Source organism: Mastigoproctus giganteus, chromosome 7 (assembly GCF_048544385.1).
Source record: "Mastigoproctus giganteus isolate SK-2022 chromosome 7, ASM4854438v1, whole genome shotgun sequence".
NCBI classification, from domain to species: Eukaryota; Metazoa; Arthropoda; class Arachnida; order Uropygi; family Thelyphonidae; genus Mastigoproctus; species Mastigoproctus giganteus.
This window is the reverse complement of record NC_143581.1, coordinates 187,923,290-187,940,998: the sequence shown is the minus strand read 5'-3', so window position 1 is coordinate 187,940,998 and position 17,709 is coordinate 187,923,290. Positions and strand designations below refer to the sequence as shown.

Below are 17,709 nucleotides of genomic sequence, written 5' to 3'. Positions count from 1 at the left end.
AATATTGCATTTAGTAAACGAAAAACGATGTCAAAGAAGACAACAACTACTGCAAACAGTTAACCAAGAAGTTCATCAACTGATCTGTGAGAGAACACTGTGAAGGAAATTGAATAAGAAGCGTGCTAAAAGGCATAAAAATGCACTGTTGATGACTGGAAATCTGTGATATGATTTGAGGCTCTCTCTGGTGGGCACAGTTGGTATAGTCACCGTTCTCACCACACCGGATGGTAAAAGGCCGGAGTTCGATGATGTCGAACTTAAATCTTTACCATAAAACTTGGCCCATGAAAATTCCTTCCATTGATGACGTGAAGAATTTTTATGCGCCGTTTTCACAACGTGTCTGACTTAATTTGTGTGAGGCCAGGGTATTGGTTTCTTCTTTCGAAACTCAGGGTTTTCGTCAAGCAAACAGGCAAATCGACCACAGAACACAAGCAATTTACAGACATAAAACGGCAATTTAAGGACGTCAACGACTCATATATGTCTCTGATGTGTATCAAAACCCTATAACACAAAAATGTGGTCTGAAAAATTCAAATTTTTCCTAGTGATGCCAGATATCAACGAAGTTAAATTCACAGAAAAAGCAATGTGGAATTTCATCCAAATTGTGTGCAAGGTGTGTCACATGTTAGTACATTAGTGGTGCTTTTGGGGCGCTTTAAATATTATGAACTGGGTTACTTACTCGAAATACCAACAAAGATGAATTAGACCGGCTATATGATAATCTGGATGGCCAGTTGTTCCTTTTGCTAAAATTTTGAGGGTTGATCTCGATACTCCTGTATTGTGAACATCTGTTCACTTACAGGGCTCCCGCTGTTTTGAACTTGTACGAGGAACAAGAGGTAGGGCATTTATGTTGACCAGAAGAATCAGTAGATTTAAATTCGATAGAGAATGTACGTTATTATATTGATTGTAAGCCGTTATTTAAATATTGAATAAACTGAAAAATGAAATCAGACATGCTTTTATTCAGACCAATTCGAATTGATATTAACTGATATTAATATTGCGTGTTATGGATTAATAAAAAATGCATTCGTGTTTTTATTATGCGGCGACAGTTCGAGAATCTTAGATTTGGTAGTCGTGTGCTTATACGAATGCCGCTTCTTTCTGGAAGAAATCGAAAGAGATCACATGGTCTGAAGCGTCTCGATTTACATTTTTTTTCACCGATTGCAGCGTGAAAATATGGCATTAAATTTCACGAAGCCATTGCATCCAGACGTTTGGTGTCGAACACTTAATAAAAATAAAAAAAAACTGTGTGTGTGTGTGTGTGCCGAGCACGCATTGTGGAAGTTAAGTGAAACTTTTTAGGCGAACATTTATCATTTGAGTGAGGATCCTGTATCAGCCGTATGAATGCGGCAGGCGATGAATCTGCATGAATGGAACTTTCCGTTACCAAATCTAGTTTCGGAAAGTGCTGTGGCATCGGATGATATTTAAAACCATTTGACTTTGATAGAGTCGGGAATCACTTTGTTTTTGAGAGAGCCACGACAGCTGTTACAGGCCGACATTTCACTTACATCCTCACTTTGAAATGCTGTTTGAAGAAGATCTCGAGCTGCTACAATCTTCACATCGTTCTTGAACCAAAGCTGATCATACACAGACCAGACTGAACAGAAATCATTATCCAGAAATGGACGTTTAAACTGTTCGTGGATGCTTTGGTGTTTCTTAAAATGCTGTTGCTGCTCCTGCTATGAATTACGCCCGCTACCTGTTGAACGATTTGATGGAGTATTTCTGGCAGTCGGTTTTGGTGTCATCGCTTTTCTTTTACGACTGGGCTTCGAGGACTCTTCATCGTTTTCATTTGCAGCATCAACTTCCCTGACTCCTTCTTTCAAATTCACTGCTAACATTGCTTGGGAGATGGGAGGCTCTGAAGATGTGGATGGATCTTCTCCGGCTTCTTTGTTCAACTCCATCGCACTCTGTAATTTCTTCTGCTCTCGTAAAAGCTTAGATCTCTTCTTTGTACTCAATGGAGGTAGTTTCGGCGGTCGCATTGCACGTATACGTGCTCTACACGCCTTACAAAGCTCACTATTAGTCTTTGGCATGTTGAATTATAAATTCTTTTCAGCCAAATTTTTTATTAAATATTTTTTATTAAATATAATAATATTTTATTAAATATTATTATATTTAATAAAATTATATTTTATTAAATATAATTTAATATTTTTTATGAAATATATTTTTTATTAAATAAATAGAATGACGCAACCAGTGAGACAATATAGCAAATGGAAAATATCGTGATGGAAGAACGGTCAAATCAGGAGTTACACTCCATCAGACACCTAGTGAAATCCATGCCACTAGGTGCAGGGGCAGTAATTAAAGAAAAAGGTAGCTAATACAGACTAAATTTTTGATTAGCGAATGTAGATTCGCAGGTGAAAGACATACAGGTCTGTTCATAGAAAATGATACCATTAATGGGATCTCTCGTTGCTGACATCATCACAAAGAAGCGATCATTGCCTTTCTTTAGTGACCCTCAGTTAGTGACCTTCTTGCTGATTATACACATGCAGATTTTTAGATTCATGTAGTTAAGAGTGTTTTTCGTCAATAATGGTCAGGAAGTGTCGTGTGTCTAGGTGTCGAGGTAATAATGAAAAAATGAATAAGGTGCACGTTTTTAAATTTCCTAATTACCGACGAAATTTACAAGAAAAATGGATATAATTTATTTATTAATATTATAGATAATGCAGCTTTTTATTTATGATAAGTATCAAGAGCCTCTTTTCAAATTAGCTTAAATTGGCAATTGAACTATGAGCGATTTAAAACTAAGAATCACACATACATATCTTTTATAATCAAGTGTTCGCATGAAAATCATACAAGTGCTTGATCGGAAGCCGTGGCCTTATGGAACACTGGTCAACCGTACAAAGACAGGTATCAAAAGGAACCTACCAGGATATCACCATACCAACCAGATGCAAAGCAACTAACTCAACAAGTACAGCTCCTAGTCGTCTCCTCATCTTCTTCCTTCGGAAAGTGTCAAATGTGTGTGTGTGTGTGTGTGTGTGTGTGTGCGCGCGCGCGTAAATAAAAGCTTGTAAAATAAATTTCACACGCTCCAGACCATGCTGTTCCTAAGAAGTCTCGCAAGAGATGTCTCATAACTGGCGAACTCCAGGAATAGATAACGTCCGCAGCTACTGTTACAAGAAGCTCACTTCCACATACAAGCACCTGGAAGAGCAGTTCACCCGAATGATAGGGCACCCAGAGACAATCCAGAAGTTTCTCACTCAAGAAATCACATATCTGAAGCCTAAAGACGAAGGTACAAGAAACCCAGAGAAATATAGGCCAATCACCTGCTTCCCAACAATGTACAAGATCCTGACCAGCTGCATAACCAGGAAGATATCAACCACTTGGAATCCCAGAACATAATGGCCGAACAGCAGACAGGATACAAGCGGCTGAGTAAAGTATGCAAGGAACAATTAATCATAGATGCCGCGGTTATGCAGCAAGCCTACAAGAAGCGTCGCAATATATACACAGCCTACATGGAGGCGCTGAACATCTACAAAGTCAATCCGATAGTCACAAATTTCATAGGAGAAAAGATGGGGAAATGGAGTACCACCATTAAGGTTGAAAACATCACAACCAGGCCAATCTCCATCAGGAAAGGAATCTTTCAGGGAGATGCCCTGAGTCCATTGTGGTTCTGTCTAGCACTGAACCCGCTATCCAACATGATTAACAGCAGCAAGTACGGATATAACCTCAAAGAAGGAAGGAAGAACCTGTACATCCTCACCCACCTGATATACATGGATGACATCAAGCTCTACGCGGGAACCGAAAAGCACCTCCAGCAACTACTCCAGATCACCGAAGAATTCAGCAATGATATTAGGATGGAATTTGGTCTAGACAAATGCAAGACCCACGGACTGCACCAGGGAAAAGTAGACAACCGAAACTACCAGCTACAGACTGGTAAAGAAATCGAAGCCGTGGCTGGCAGAGGGTGAGGTATATACATATTTGGGGATGATGCAAGCTCAGTAGTTATATCACAGGGAAATTAAGGCCTGCCTGATCGAAAAATACCATCAGAGACTCAGAAGCCTGCTGAAAGAAAACCTGAACGGAGGGAACACAGTTAAAGCCATAAACACCTATGCAGTCCCAGTGTTAACATAGTCCTTCGGGGCCATAGATTGAAATAACACCGAGCTGAAGGATATCATGAGAAAGACAAGGGCAATTATGACCAAGAGCCGCCAACACCATCCGAAGTCAGCAGTGGAGAGAATAACAATAGCTCGGAAAGAGGGAGGAAGGGGCCTGATAGACCTGATAGAATAACAGAAAACAGCGACATTAACGTGAACGATTACTCGAGAACAACACCGCAGCACTCCACCAGGCCATAAGGAAGATAGATAAGTGGTATACCCCACTCAACCTAAGCGTGGAGCCCCCTTCCGCCCAGACAGCATAAGAAACGAAGCTAGAAAGATGGGCAAAAAAGGCACTCCATTCCAGACACTACAATGATCTCCATCAAGATCACATCGATAACACTGCTTCCAATGAATGGTTCACAAGCGGGACGCTCTTTCCCCCCCCCCCCCGAGACTGAAAGAGTCATGTTGGCCATCCAAGACCAGGTAATCAACACCAGGAACTAAAAAAAATACATCGCAAAGGAGCCCGGATGTGATATAACACATATCGACGCTGCGACTTGGCCTCAAAAACGATCCAACACATCACCGCACGTTGCAAGGTGATCAATCAGACTGAGTACACTCATAGACACGACCAGGTAGCCAGGATAATACAGCAGAAGCTAACGAGGAAATACAAGTTGACCAAAGAAAGTGTACCGTACTACAAGTACGAACCCCAGGCAGTACTAGAGACCCCAACCCGGAAACTGTACTGAGACCACGCCATAATAACCGATAAGATCATCTCGCACAACCGACCGGACATAACCCTTGTGGGCAAGAAGGAAAAGGCTATTTATCTGATTGACATAACGGTAATCAACACTGACAACGTCCAGAAAACCCATGAGGAAAAAATCAGGAAGTACACGAACCAAAGACAAGAGATCAAAGAGATGTAACGGCCATCCCAATCATCGTGTCGATCACCGGTATGGTACCAAAGACCCTACATAGCAGCCTAGCAGCAATAGGTCTCCCAGAGAACACCTACAAGGAACTCTAGAAAGTCGCAATCCTGAACACTTGTAGGATAGTCAGAGAGTTCCTCGACCAACAGTAGCACCAGACATTACAACCACCCTGTTTACTTGGTAGCAGTACCCATTACGGAGTGGAATACTCCAATCAGAGAGAAATAATAATAATAATAATAATAATAATAATAATAATAATAATAATAATAATAATGACTAGAGAGCTTCGCTGCCTGCTCGCTGCGCTGGCTTCTTTTTGATAAAATAAAATGAAATGCTTACAGAAGCTTTCGGCTCTGTGTGTTTCTCTTCCTCAGCTATGAATACATAAATACGTTCCGATATCTGTATAATATCGGTGTAGATGCACCATAGACAATTCTTAAAGAAAAACTACGATCGTAGTGTGAAAAGCATCATTTCATATGTATCTCATACTGCGCTCATCCTTCACAACTAGTCAACAAGTATTGCACTACCTTGAATAAGTAACGCTTCACTAATAGAAAAGACTATTTTTATTTATTCTTGATGGGCACCACCGCCCAGACGGACCGTTTCAAAGCTAGTTGGCTTTTCATCGGTGGGTACCTTTCACACTACGTTCGTAGTTTTTCTTGAAGAGTTGTCTATGGTGTATCTACGCCGATATTATATAGATATAGAATCTTAAACTCTTAAAATATTATGTTGCATTTAGTTTATTTAAATAAATACGTTACATATGGAAATCAAGAATGGTACTGCGTGGTCATGTTAGATAACCATAGCGCATGACCACGCTTAAACAGAAGTTTGTTTTACCACAGTAAAACAAGCTTCTGTTAAGTATTTTTGTATTTGTTGCGTATTACCACGTAAACCGCATCCCTCTTCTCCCATTGGCTGAATGAATATCACTAGGAGGAAAATTATTTTTATGTATAGAAAGATAATAACGAACCCCTCAATCAGGGAGAAAAAAAGTAATAATAATAGGCGTGATGGCCCAGTGGTTACGACACTGGACTAAAAGCCTGATGGACCCGAGCTCGAGTCTCGCTTTGGCGGAAGCAAATGCATCTCCATCACGCCAGGAAACCGGTATGATAATAATTGTAATAAATTAGAAGAATAATAATAAAATAAACATCGCGAAAGTTACTCCAACAGACCTACCTTCCTCAAGGTCGGAGTGCCGGCTAAGGCAGATAGTGTTGCCATCTGGTATCAGTCCCAAGAACTAACACTACCACTGGAAGTATGCCGAAGCTAAACAGACCCACCTCCATAGATGGAGATGTCGAAGGAAAATAATAATCATTCTGAAACTATTATTTTTAGGCCACCCCAATAATTAAATTCATCCGCTGTGCTGTGGGTCTTATGTCTGTGTTCTATGGTCGATTTGTCTGTTTTGTTGGATGAAACACCCCAGATTCTGGGGGGAAAACCTTGCTGTCTACGCCTGAGACCGATCAACTCAGCCACAGAGTGAAAAGAGCCCATTAACGTTCCTCGCGTCATCGACGGGATTCGAACCAGGGCCTTTTCAACCCTGTTTGGGGAGGACGGTGACGATACCACTGTGCTACGCTACCTGCGCAGACAGACAGTGTCCACAGCAAACAGGAGACCGAAAATCAGAGAATATGATAATACTTGGACACATTGAAGCAGAACCTCCTCGCACTCAGCAGGAGACAATACTGACGTAAAGAGAGCTCCCAAGGGAAAATAAACAACCGAATATTCTATGAGGACCAAAGAGGCTTCTACAGGAATCTCGGAGAAGATGGAAAAGAAGGGAACGTACCACCCGAGAAGAAGACGATTGAGGAGTTCTGGGGAAACATATGGAGCAGTGAAGAGAAATATAACAGTTGAGCCCCATGGAAAGAACTAGAACCGAAGAAAACTAAGGGCGTACAAGAGTGTGAGAGAGAGAGAGAGAGAGAGAGAGAGAGAGAGAGAGAGAGAGAGAGAGAGAGAGAGAGAGAGAGATTCAGGAGGAAGAAGTAAAACAGTCCTCTTTCGCATTCGGCGTTACTTTTCTACCAAACTATACAAACTGTTCACTCTGTACACATTAGATATCCGCCCTATCATAGAATACTGTTACCACTCTGGGGCAGTGTTCCCAGAACCTCTCTCAGGCTTCTAGATTCCATTTAAAATGGGGCAGTTTGGTTAATTAATGACCTAACGAAGTCTCACCACTCTGTTTGTCATAGACGTTTAGAATCTGCTGCAAGTATTTTCAATAGGTGCTTCCATGAGCATAGTTCTTCTGTATGGTTCTGAACTGTTCTTCTATAATTCCAATCTCTCTTCCAAAGCAGTCTGAACACGTGCCGCAACAAGTCAAGATGCTTTTACTGTTCAACTTCAAACTCACAGAACAAACTTTTCTCCTTCCTCATTTATTCATTCAACATTCTCTTTTGGGTCTTCATGGTGGTCTCTTATCTCCAATTATTCCTGTCAGTACTACTTTAGGCAGCCTTTGTTGTTCCATCTGATTTATATGTCCAACCCACTGAAGTTGTTTTATGTAGATTGTAGATTTGTTGTTATTTGTAGACTAGTTCTATTATGCTGCGTTCGAAATTTAGATCTTTTCTTACGTGTTCATGAATTTTGTGTTTTCTCCAATTTGTTTTATTGATTTTCCTTACAAATATCATTTCAAATGCCATTATTTTTTGCCTTCATTTCTCATTTATTCTCTACGTCTCTGATCCATAAGGAGATTTGCTTTTCTGCATCGAAAAGCAAAGAGATCTAGGTGTGATCTTCTATACAATATGCAGATGATGTGTTGATATTTACAACTCAGATTCAACTCAATCCAAAGAACAACTCAAAGAAATATTAAAAAAAAACATCAATAAGAAAATCGTATCTGATCCATAAGGGGTTCAAATACGATGGCAGTTTCATATTGTTTAATTTTTAGACCATTTGAACTTTTATTGCTCTTCCATATGTTTTTGAGTTTGTTCATGTTTGTCCATCCAATGTTCAGTCTGTGATTAATTTGTTCAATATTACTTAGATTTCCGGCTATTAAAGTGCCCAGGTATACACATTTTTGTACTTGTTCTATCTGTGATTTTCGATGTTCATGTCTTTTATGTTTTTTCCCGATTTGCATTACTTTGGTTTTGTTTATATTAATATTTATTCCATAATTGTTGCTTATTTTATTGATGTTTTTTTAAAAATATTTATTTGAGTTGTTCTTTAGATTGAGTTGAGTTGTAAATATCAAAACATCATCTGCATATTGTATAGAAGATCACACCTAGATCTATTTGCTTTCCGAAGCAGAAATTACTATCATTAATCATCCTGCCAACTTGGTATCATCTTCACACTTAGACTGTACGCCTGAAATACTTTCGTCAATATCGAAAACAATAACGAGCCAAGCACTGAAACCTGGGAGACTCCAATAAGAGAAAATGTTCCAACAACAGCAGTGCATATTCATAACCAAGCTATATCTTCTCCCACCAAACCATCGCTTTATCCATGGCAGTAACTTGCCTTGATTGCTGCACTGATTCAATTTGTATAGTTCTTTATGTACAACAGTATCGAAAACTTTACTGAAATCCAAGTATATGAAATAAAATTACTTTTTACGCCTAGTTCCTTTGTTACTGCGTCAAAAGATCCAACCAGATTCGCCAGACAAGATCGTGCCTTAAAAAATCCACACTACGATTGGATTATAACCACATTACTGTCTAGACGGTCCAGCGTTACTTCTTTAACCAGCAACCCCTTTTTTATTCCTCGAACAGAAACCAAACTAACAGACTTGTTATTACACGTTGCCCTTTGTGAATTGGGAATACATTTGCATACCTTCGGTCCATAGTGACCTCCCTTGAATCCAAGGATACGCTCATAATTAAGTTCCTCCAACCATTAATATAATTGGATACTTACCATCCGCCATTGATGCCTTTTTACGTTCAATTTTAACAAATTCAATTCCACTTTCCTCAGTTATCACAAAATAATTTAATTTACTGTCAGAATTTGATAAACTTCTGGCATCCCCACTTATGAACGTTTTCATATATGAATGCAGATGCAAAATGCCTATTTAATTTGTCAGCAACCTGAGCAGGATCATCAACAGTTAACAGATTCAAATGTAGCGAACCAATGTGATTCGTGCCCCTGTCTTCTGGTGTTGAAGTAAATGAAAATCATTTGCTGATTTTCTTTGCATTCTTTGCCATTAACTTCTCAATCTGTTTTGACTTAGCTAAACTACTTTGCAAGTTTATTGAAGAATGGTTTAATTTATTGCAGGCATTTGTATTACCGAATAATTTGCTAGCATCCCATAAATTTTTCTTCTCTTCAACAAGAGTGATCAATTCATGTGACATCCATAATAGGTTTAATCCAGATGTAATATTACGTAATGTCTCTTAATTGGTAGAAAGAGCTTAATAGTTTCTACAATTCATGCTCTGATTGCTTCCCATTTAGAATTTGCTGATGATAATTTCATCAGTTGATCCCACTACATTGAATTTAAAACTGTTTTGATATCACTGTAGTCACCCTTTTGCCCTTCACAGTAGTTATGTCTTTGAGTAAATTCAATTTCAATACACTGTGTGCATTGAAAGCTACTGATTGTTTAATCTTAAGATTCTAAATGCATGAAAATCGGTGCTGATAATCACTCAAGAGTGTTGCTTTCCCTTGTTACCTGCCTGATGTGCTGCTATAGAAAACAGTCACCCAGTTGGTACGAGTGACCAATTTACAAGTTCCAATCAATATCTGACTGGAAAGTTAAAATTCCCCACTATTAGATATTCTGATTTACTGGGCCGCTCTGTTAGTCTGTACATTTGTTCGTTATATTCATCGCTGTAATTAGTCCTATAATACACTCATACTCTCTATTTTGTTTTTCCCAGTGCTGTCACGCTAAATTGACTCATCATATCATTGTTTACGCATGCTATCTGGATGTAATTTCTTAGATTTATGTGGTTCTTAACTGAGGATATAACCCCCTCCTCCCCTCCTGTTCCATGTGTCCATTTTGTACGCATTATACCCCCCACCCATATTTGAATTCTGCATTTCTTATGTCTTAGTAACACCATTTCTCCGATGTCCCTAAAATCCATCCACATTTCATCACTTAACCAGTACTTCAAATTTATTAAATTTATTTACTCTACACTTACCATTAGTGCGCACAGAGGTATATATGCAACAGCTTTTATTCTTAGTAAACTTGATGCTGCCCATGTATCTGTTTGTTCCATGAGGACCTGCAACACATCTTGAAATCCGCGACATCTTGCTTTTCAGGTCTGCTGAAAAGCAAGATGTAGCGGATTTTCAGTTCAAGGATCACTTCTATCTCTGCTTATTATATTTTCAATGTTACAAACGTTGTAAATTTAAAGAATTAAATGATTATCCAAATGCATTTAAATACGGTAAATTCCACTTCAGTTTATTCATTTTTCGAGGGATTGATCTGTGCTGGTTTTTAAAGTTGGATTTTGATACGTACATAAGTATCTCAAAACATTCACTGGACACATAAGTCTTCATGCATGTGCAATTTATAGATTAATTCACAGACAACGTTCTTGACTTTCAAAAAATAATTTTAATATGTTTGACTTAGTACATTTTTAAATTATCTTGATCCTAATCAAAATCAGATGATGTAACTTATTTCTTTGCTGTTCCAAATCAGTAACAAAATGTTTGTTCCAAAGAGACCTCCTCCAAATTTCCTTTGGTGCATCTTATTCAAAAGCGCAGAGTTTCTTATCCTTGAAGCAAGACTAGTCAAAATAAAGTAAGATATTTTTAGAACACCGTTTATTCACCTTGCTTAAGAATTATTACAGGATAAACAACGTTTTATAGTGAACATTTTATTAACTCATTTATTAAGTTACAAATAAAGGAAACACATTGTTTATGTGTACAAATTCTCGTGTAAAATAAACTTCAAATTTTTAAAATTTATTTTGTGTATTGCTCATATTGTGAAAGCTATATAAGTGTTTTGATAACTCTAGTTACGAGATAAAGAATTAGGAATACTTAATTCTTTATAAAATTTTCTCAAGATGTCCGAAAATTATTCAAAAAAGTTGTTAAAAGTGAATATATAAAAGTAAAAGTATAAAATCAAACTAAAGATAAGAAATATTAAAAGTGTATTGTACTCACTCTCATTGCTCCGCATATTTCGGTGGAATTTCCACCTTGTTCCTAAAAATAAGAGATTCATAAATTTGAAAATGAAAATTCTGGATTTGTGAGTGACGATTAAACATATATTTAATTTATTACTGCTAAAGAATTATCAGTACATTCAAAAACCAACTTTCGGAAACTTGGAAGAACTTAAACTTATGCAAATTTAAAGAAATATTCATCGTTCTTGATGGCAAATAAACTGGAAAGTCAAAATCAACTAGGGACGAAAAAATGTAGTGGATATGGTTGAAATGGTACATTTTAGTCCAATAACTCCTGTTTCTGGGTAGATTATTTGCAAAAAGCTAAATACGTTTAAATGGTAAACAATATTTGCAAGTTGTGTCGGACAAATTTGCAGCTCAATGATTAGACTCTTAGATGCTCCAGTCGGCTGGCCTAACTGCCGTTATTTTCTCTACGGTGCATTGCTTCTCTATAGGACCTTGAATAAAGCATTCCATGAGGTTCCCAGAACCGCAACAGCAACGTTATCATTCCTCAGAAATGACGGACTCATAAGAATAACTTGAAGAGAAAAGTTGTTGTACATATATTTGTTTTTAATTGGGAGCCTCAATTGTGTACCGAATTGTGATCTTTATGGTTGATACTTCCCTCAAAACATCCGCTATTCATTTCCTCCATCAATGATCGTATTGCTCTATAACAGAAGGACTGTTGCAAGATCAATTTTTATATCAGTTAGCATTTCTCTCAGATTCACATTTCAGGCTCAGTCGTCGATGAAAGCAACTCCTTTAATTAGTGGTCCCACCGTGGGCTTGAACCATTCCTGCGATTCCTACAGTAAAGTTCTTTTTGACGATTTTGGTTTCAACCAAGAAGTGTTTTCGAATGACAGAAGGGAACTCATGTTTGGGTTATCGATTCAAAGGAGAAATTACAGACTACTTTCATTTCTTGGAGCAAATGACGATATATGAACTAGGTCTCGCCTTTGTGCTGACCTGTTCCCATGGAACGGATTCGAGACTCATATGCTGGACATTTTTGTTTCGTCAGCAACTGTCTACCGCTGGGAATTTTATCTGATGCTTTGCTGTGACTGAATAACAGCGTCTCAGAATAACGTTTATGCATTTACCATTTCCAAAAAATCTATAGAACTTTCTCATTTTGTCAAAATGGGAAAGTTCTATAGATTTGGTGCGTTCTGTCTCCAACATTGAATTGAGTCATTCATGGCCGCAAAGTAAATATTAGATTATTAGTCTATTTACCATTCTTTACTGTAAATAAGTGAGCAAATATACTGTTGTTATGCACAAAAATAAACAAGAACTTTCGGAGGCTGCATTAGGCATTTTGGTATTTAAAATTTCACCAAAGCATCAATAATGAGTTAAAACCACAAAAATGTTCATGAATTCTTACCTTTATGCACTTTTGATGCTGAAAAAAACAAAAATATCTATTAATTAAAATAATACTTTGAATAAAGCGTATTAATACTGAAAATCAAACATTTAATATCTTTTTTAAAATCCATTGTTATTAAATAAATTTTAGTAAATTATTAATTAATGATCACTGAATAATCTCTAGTCATTACAAAGGTCAATGTTTGATTAAGAAACATCTTCCTTTAAAATTTAAATGATCTTTTTTTTATATTTGTTATGGTAGCAAACAGAACAGAATGAATAAATGATTCAATTCAATCCGAGTACTCTTATAAAAATATGTTATTTAGATTCTGTTGTTATTTTTTCATTGCCAAATAGCTTACTATGAACCTAAGAGCTACTATGGCTCCTTACATCTTATGTTTAATTAATTCTTAAAAATGTAAAGCGGCTAACTTCAGTTCTTCATAGAATGACTTCTACACTATACTCTGCAAATAATACCGATTTGAAATGCAAAAAAACTCCTTTAAAATAATTTAATGTGTTCATTGCTTAGTACATGAACTGTCCGATGCACCGGGTCTTGCCTAACGCCTCAACCCGACCCTAGACTCATCAAACCGTCCACGAAACCTCGGGTGACTGAAGACATTATGCCAAATGTATAAAATGAGACGCTGATAAAATTATATCGTGCAATAAATTGCGAAACAGCATAGCATAGCCACATCCATAGCACTGTGTGGCGAATTTTTAAACCACAAATTACTGTACCCCACCATATCCAGCGTGTACAAGGTCTCAGCAATACAGACTACCCTCTCAGAGTGAACTTCTGCCAGTGGACGCAACAACAGTGTGTCCTGAACCCACAATTTTTAAACAACATTTTGTTCACTGACGAAGCTGGGTTTACTCGTGATGGTATTTTTAATTTTCATAACTGCCACGTTTGGTCCGGCGAATATCCTAATGCAATTCACGAGTCACGACATCAGCAACGTTTCTCGTTGAACATCTGGGCAGGACAACTAGGAGACCGTCTAATTGGACAACACTTTCTGCCAAGCAGACTAACAGGTGAGCTGTACCTTCAGTTCCTGCAGAATGTTCTTTCAGACTTCCTTGATGATGATAATGTTCCACTTCAGCAACGCCAGAACATGTGATTTATACATGATGGTGCACCGGAACATTTTGCTCGATTTGTGACTCGGTATCTAACTAGAAGGTATGGTCAACTGTGGATTTGTAGAGGTGGGACTATACAAGGTGTTTTGAAACACCTTGTATATATCGTTAGAATGGCTTTTATTTCATATTGTGTACCTAAACATAAGTTCTACACACGTACCTTTTCTTTTTTTTCTTTTATATTTTCGCAGTTTGCGGTTTCTATCTTTTTACAAGATTCCTCCGTAGACTTTGCACCACATTGCAGCAACGCTCCCTTTGTCTGTAAAAGAAACGTTGATCCATAAAGTCTATAATAACTGGTTTTCGTATATTCTTAAGAAAATTAATAAATCATAGGGCGCCTTTGCTGAATGAGAGCATTTTCATGCAGTTAAACCTGTCCTATGAGAGCCAGATGAGAATCATTTCAAATACCCATGTTTATTATTAAATTACACGCGTTCTCTGGTAACTTTAAAGCCAGAAAATATGAAAATCCTGAAGTCTTATCTGGTTTTCTCAGCATCATAAACACATGTAATAAAATGCGTATGGAACACAGTTTCTTTTATTACTTTAGACTATATTTATTAATAAGTTTAAATAATTCCTTACTTTTTCGGTAATAGAATCATAAAAGCATTGTTCTAATTCCTTTTTCTTTCCGTTATCTAGAAAAAAAACATCGCAATTAGGTTTCAGGCTATTTGATAATAAACACACACACACACATTCATAGCAAACATATTATCTTTTTTAAACAATAGACTTCATAGTAAATGATAGAAATGTCGAAATAAGATCATTAAATAAATTTCAGGGAGAAATAACAGTATATTTTTAAAACATGTTATTTGAGAAACATTTCAATAAATCCTTTTTCAAGGTTCAGCGATGAATACACTACATAATCATATGTAGAAAAAGAGAAACTAACAGAGTCATAACTTTTATTTTAAACTTCCTCAGTGGTAACTTCATTAATTTCCTCTTCCTATACTTGTGGTTGAGGGGAAATAGGATGAGATTATTGCAAGCTCCTTTTATATCGAAAAATATGATGCCTAATTTCAGATATCGTATTGTGGGCGCATTGTATTTGGATCAACGTCTCCAGGTGATTGGTGAAAGTCCATCTCTTCCTTGTGACGTGAAGGTCTCTAATTAAAACGTGCTTGGTCAAGCAGAAAAGGTCCTTCTCAAGTCGTTTGTGTAGGGAATTTTTGATTGCAGGTTGGTAGTTTGTAGGAATTCTCGATTATTTACTTTTCTTTTTGTACAGGACTTACAGAGTAACCGGTTACTCCACCTCTCAGGAATTTATTAAATAATGGGCTGAAAGATCTATTATATGCAGATGTTGCAGGTCTTAATTACAAATAGTGGGAACCATCTAAACCAACTATCGCACTATTCCTACCGCGGTCGCACATCGATCGATCAGAGGCACAAAGGAGAACTTCGGATTTTTCATCCACACGAAACAGGAGGAAACCTTAGAAATCATGTTTATAGACAAGGAACATTAATTTTGCACAGCTTTAGTTGTTTTGGGGTATATGTAATTCCACTGCCTTCTTCCAATGCTGTCTGAACGCGCACATCAATTCAATTCAATCAGCATTCATTCATGATTTATTCGTAAATCTGTACGTCGCAATTCGTACAGTGTAAATTGCAATGACAACAAGCATTCTTCTGATTTCGTAGTCCGGTATCCATCTAATGTACAAGGTTAATCCAAAGATACTGTCCATTTCGACAGTATCTTTGGACTAACTGTCCATTTCGACAGTATCTTTGGACTAACTGTCCATTTCGACAGTATCTTTGGACTAACTGTCCATTTCTACAGTATCTTTGGATTAACCATAAACGAAATAAATTAATTAAGTAACCTTTATACGAGAAGTTTTAAGTGTTTTTTGATCGTTCCCACTCTTAAGAAAACAAACAGAATCATCAATAACGGAATCAGTGAAGAGAATTTACCTTTGCAAATACTTTGCATACACTTCAGAAATTTCTCACACATTTCGCTGTCTGCCAGGCATATTACTGAAAGCCCAAGTAAAAGAAGGGTGACTGCTAGTTTCATCATGGTGCTGACTTCTTTGCCTCTTTCTGTACGAAATTGAAAATACTTTCTGTGGCTGCTCTTTTTATAGCAATCTAAGAAGAGGAAATGTAGAAGGATTAAACGAATCAGTATGCAAGTTCGCGTGTTAGCAGCCATCTTCGACGTTGATCAGAGGGCTTTTGCATCTGTGCAAACAACCTACACAAACTATTTCTTCGACAATAACAGGAAGTCATTTGAAATTCATGGATTAATCGTTTTCGAAGTATAATACTTCTCTATTATAATCTGCTTTTTTTAAGATGACACTCTCATCAGCGAACGAAATATATCTTTAATTTTATAGAATGTTACTATGACGTTTATAATTTAAATTTGCATAACCTTATAAGGATAATATCTAAAAGATTTCAATGAAAGTACAATTTATAATGTTTGATTCATATAAAATCATTACCCTGAATAACTAGAACTTTGAAAATATTTTTAAAATTGGTGACTATTTTTTTAAATTATTTTATTCATCAGTGAGTTGATTTGTTAGTCGACTGATCAAGATGTTATATGATTTCAGCGTCTCAGTTCGGCTGTAATTCCTTGTTAATAATCCAAGCAATAGGAAAACAGTAAGGTAGGACTCCATGAAATAATACACGTTTGTTCAATTTCAAATTTCTGGCTGAAGTTCTTTTATTAGAATAAAAGGTTTGCTCAAATTTACCATTCATTATAATCTATTCAGAACAATCGTGTAATCCTACTATCCTGTAATCCCATTTTCCTATTCCGCCTTATTCTGCTTTCTAAATGAACAAACAGTTCAATCTTCATGATTCAAATTAGCAACTTCATTTTTATTTAAAATTCAGAAGGTTTTATTATAAATTCGGTGTTTTCTGATTGCGAAATAAATTCATATCACAATTTTGAATTATGTTAAAGCAGATACAGTAAAATCTGTCTCAAAAAAAATCGAAGTAACTGCAGGTGAACTACGGTGCGTGTGCGGGGCGGGACACGGTATAAAAAACCCCTGATTCTGAGCTCCGTTAATCAGCGTTACTCTTGTCTTCAGATGGGAAAGGCAGCGGACTTAAGCGAGTTTGACAAAGGCCAAATTGTAATGGTCAGACGACTGGGTCAGAGGATATCCGAAACGGCACGGCTGGTGGGATACTCACGGTCAGCCGTGGTTAGTACATATCGAAAGTGGTCCGAGGAGGGGGAACCCACGAACCGCTGGCGAGGTGTTGGCCGACCACGGCTCATAGATGCTCGAGATGTGCGAAGGCTCTCCCGGATGGTACGTGGCAACAGAAGGGCGACTGTGGCGCAACTCGCCGGTATTTTGGAATGCTGGTGATGGAAGTAGTGCGTCATGACACACAGTACATCGAACCCTGCTGAAAATGGGGCTGAGAAGCCGCAGGCCGCTCCGAGTGCCCATGCTAACCACGCTTCACCGGCGACAGCGCCTGCAATGAGCATTTTTTTTTATTTGCAAGCGGCCCCTAGCCAGAAACTAACAACTCCGCTACCTACATATATGTATTATACACCTTCATATGATATATAGATTCATATGTATCTAT

General features: G+C 37.5%; 1 protein-coding gene across 1 annotated transcript; it reads right to left on the bottom strand.

Annotated features, from left to right (window-relative positions):
- Positions 1-10,941: 10,941 nt before the first annotated feature.
- Positions 10,942-16,160, bottom strand: LOC150083463 (uncharacterized). Its single transcript, XM_090377306.1, has 6 exons — positions 16,030-16,160; positions 14,653-14,708; positions 14,216-14,317; positions 12,887-12,904; positions 11,459-11,500; positions 10,942-11,064 (listed from the first exon to the last, which is right to left on the bottom strand). The coding sequence occupies exons 1-6, from the start codon at positions 16,136-16,138 to the stop codon at positions 11,026-11,028; spliced, it is 366 nt and encodes a 121-aa protein (XP_090233432.1). The 5' UTR covers positions 16,139-16,160; the 3' UTR covers positions 10,942-11,025.
- Positions 16,161-17,709: the final 1,549 nt, after the last annotated feature.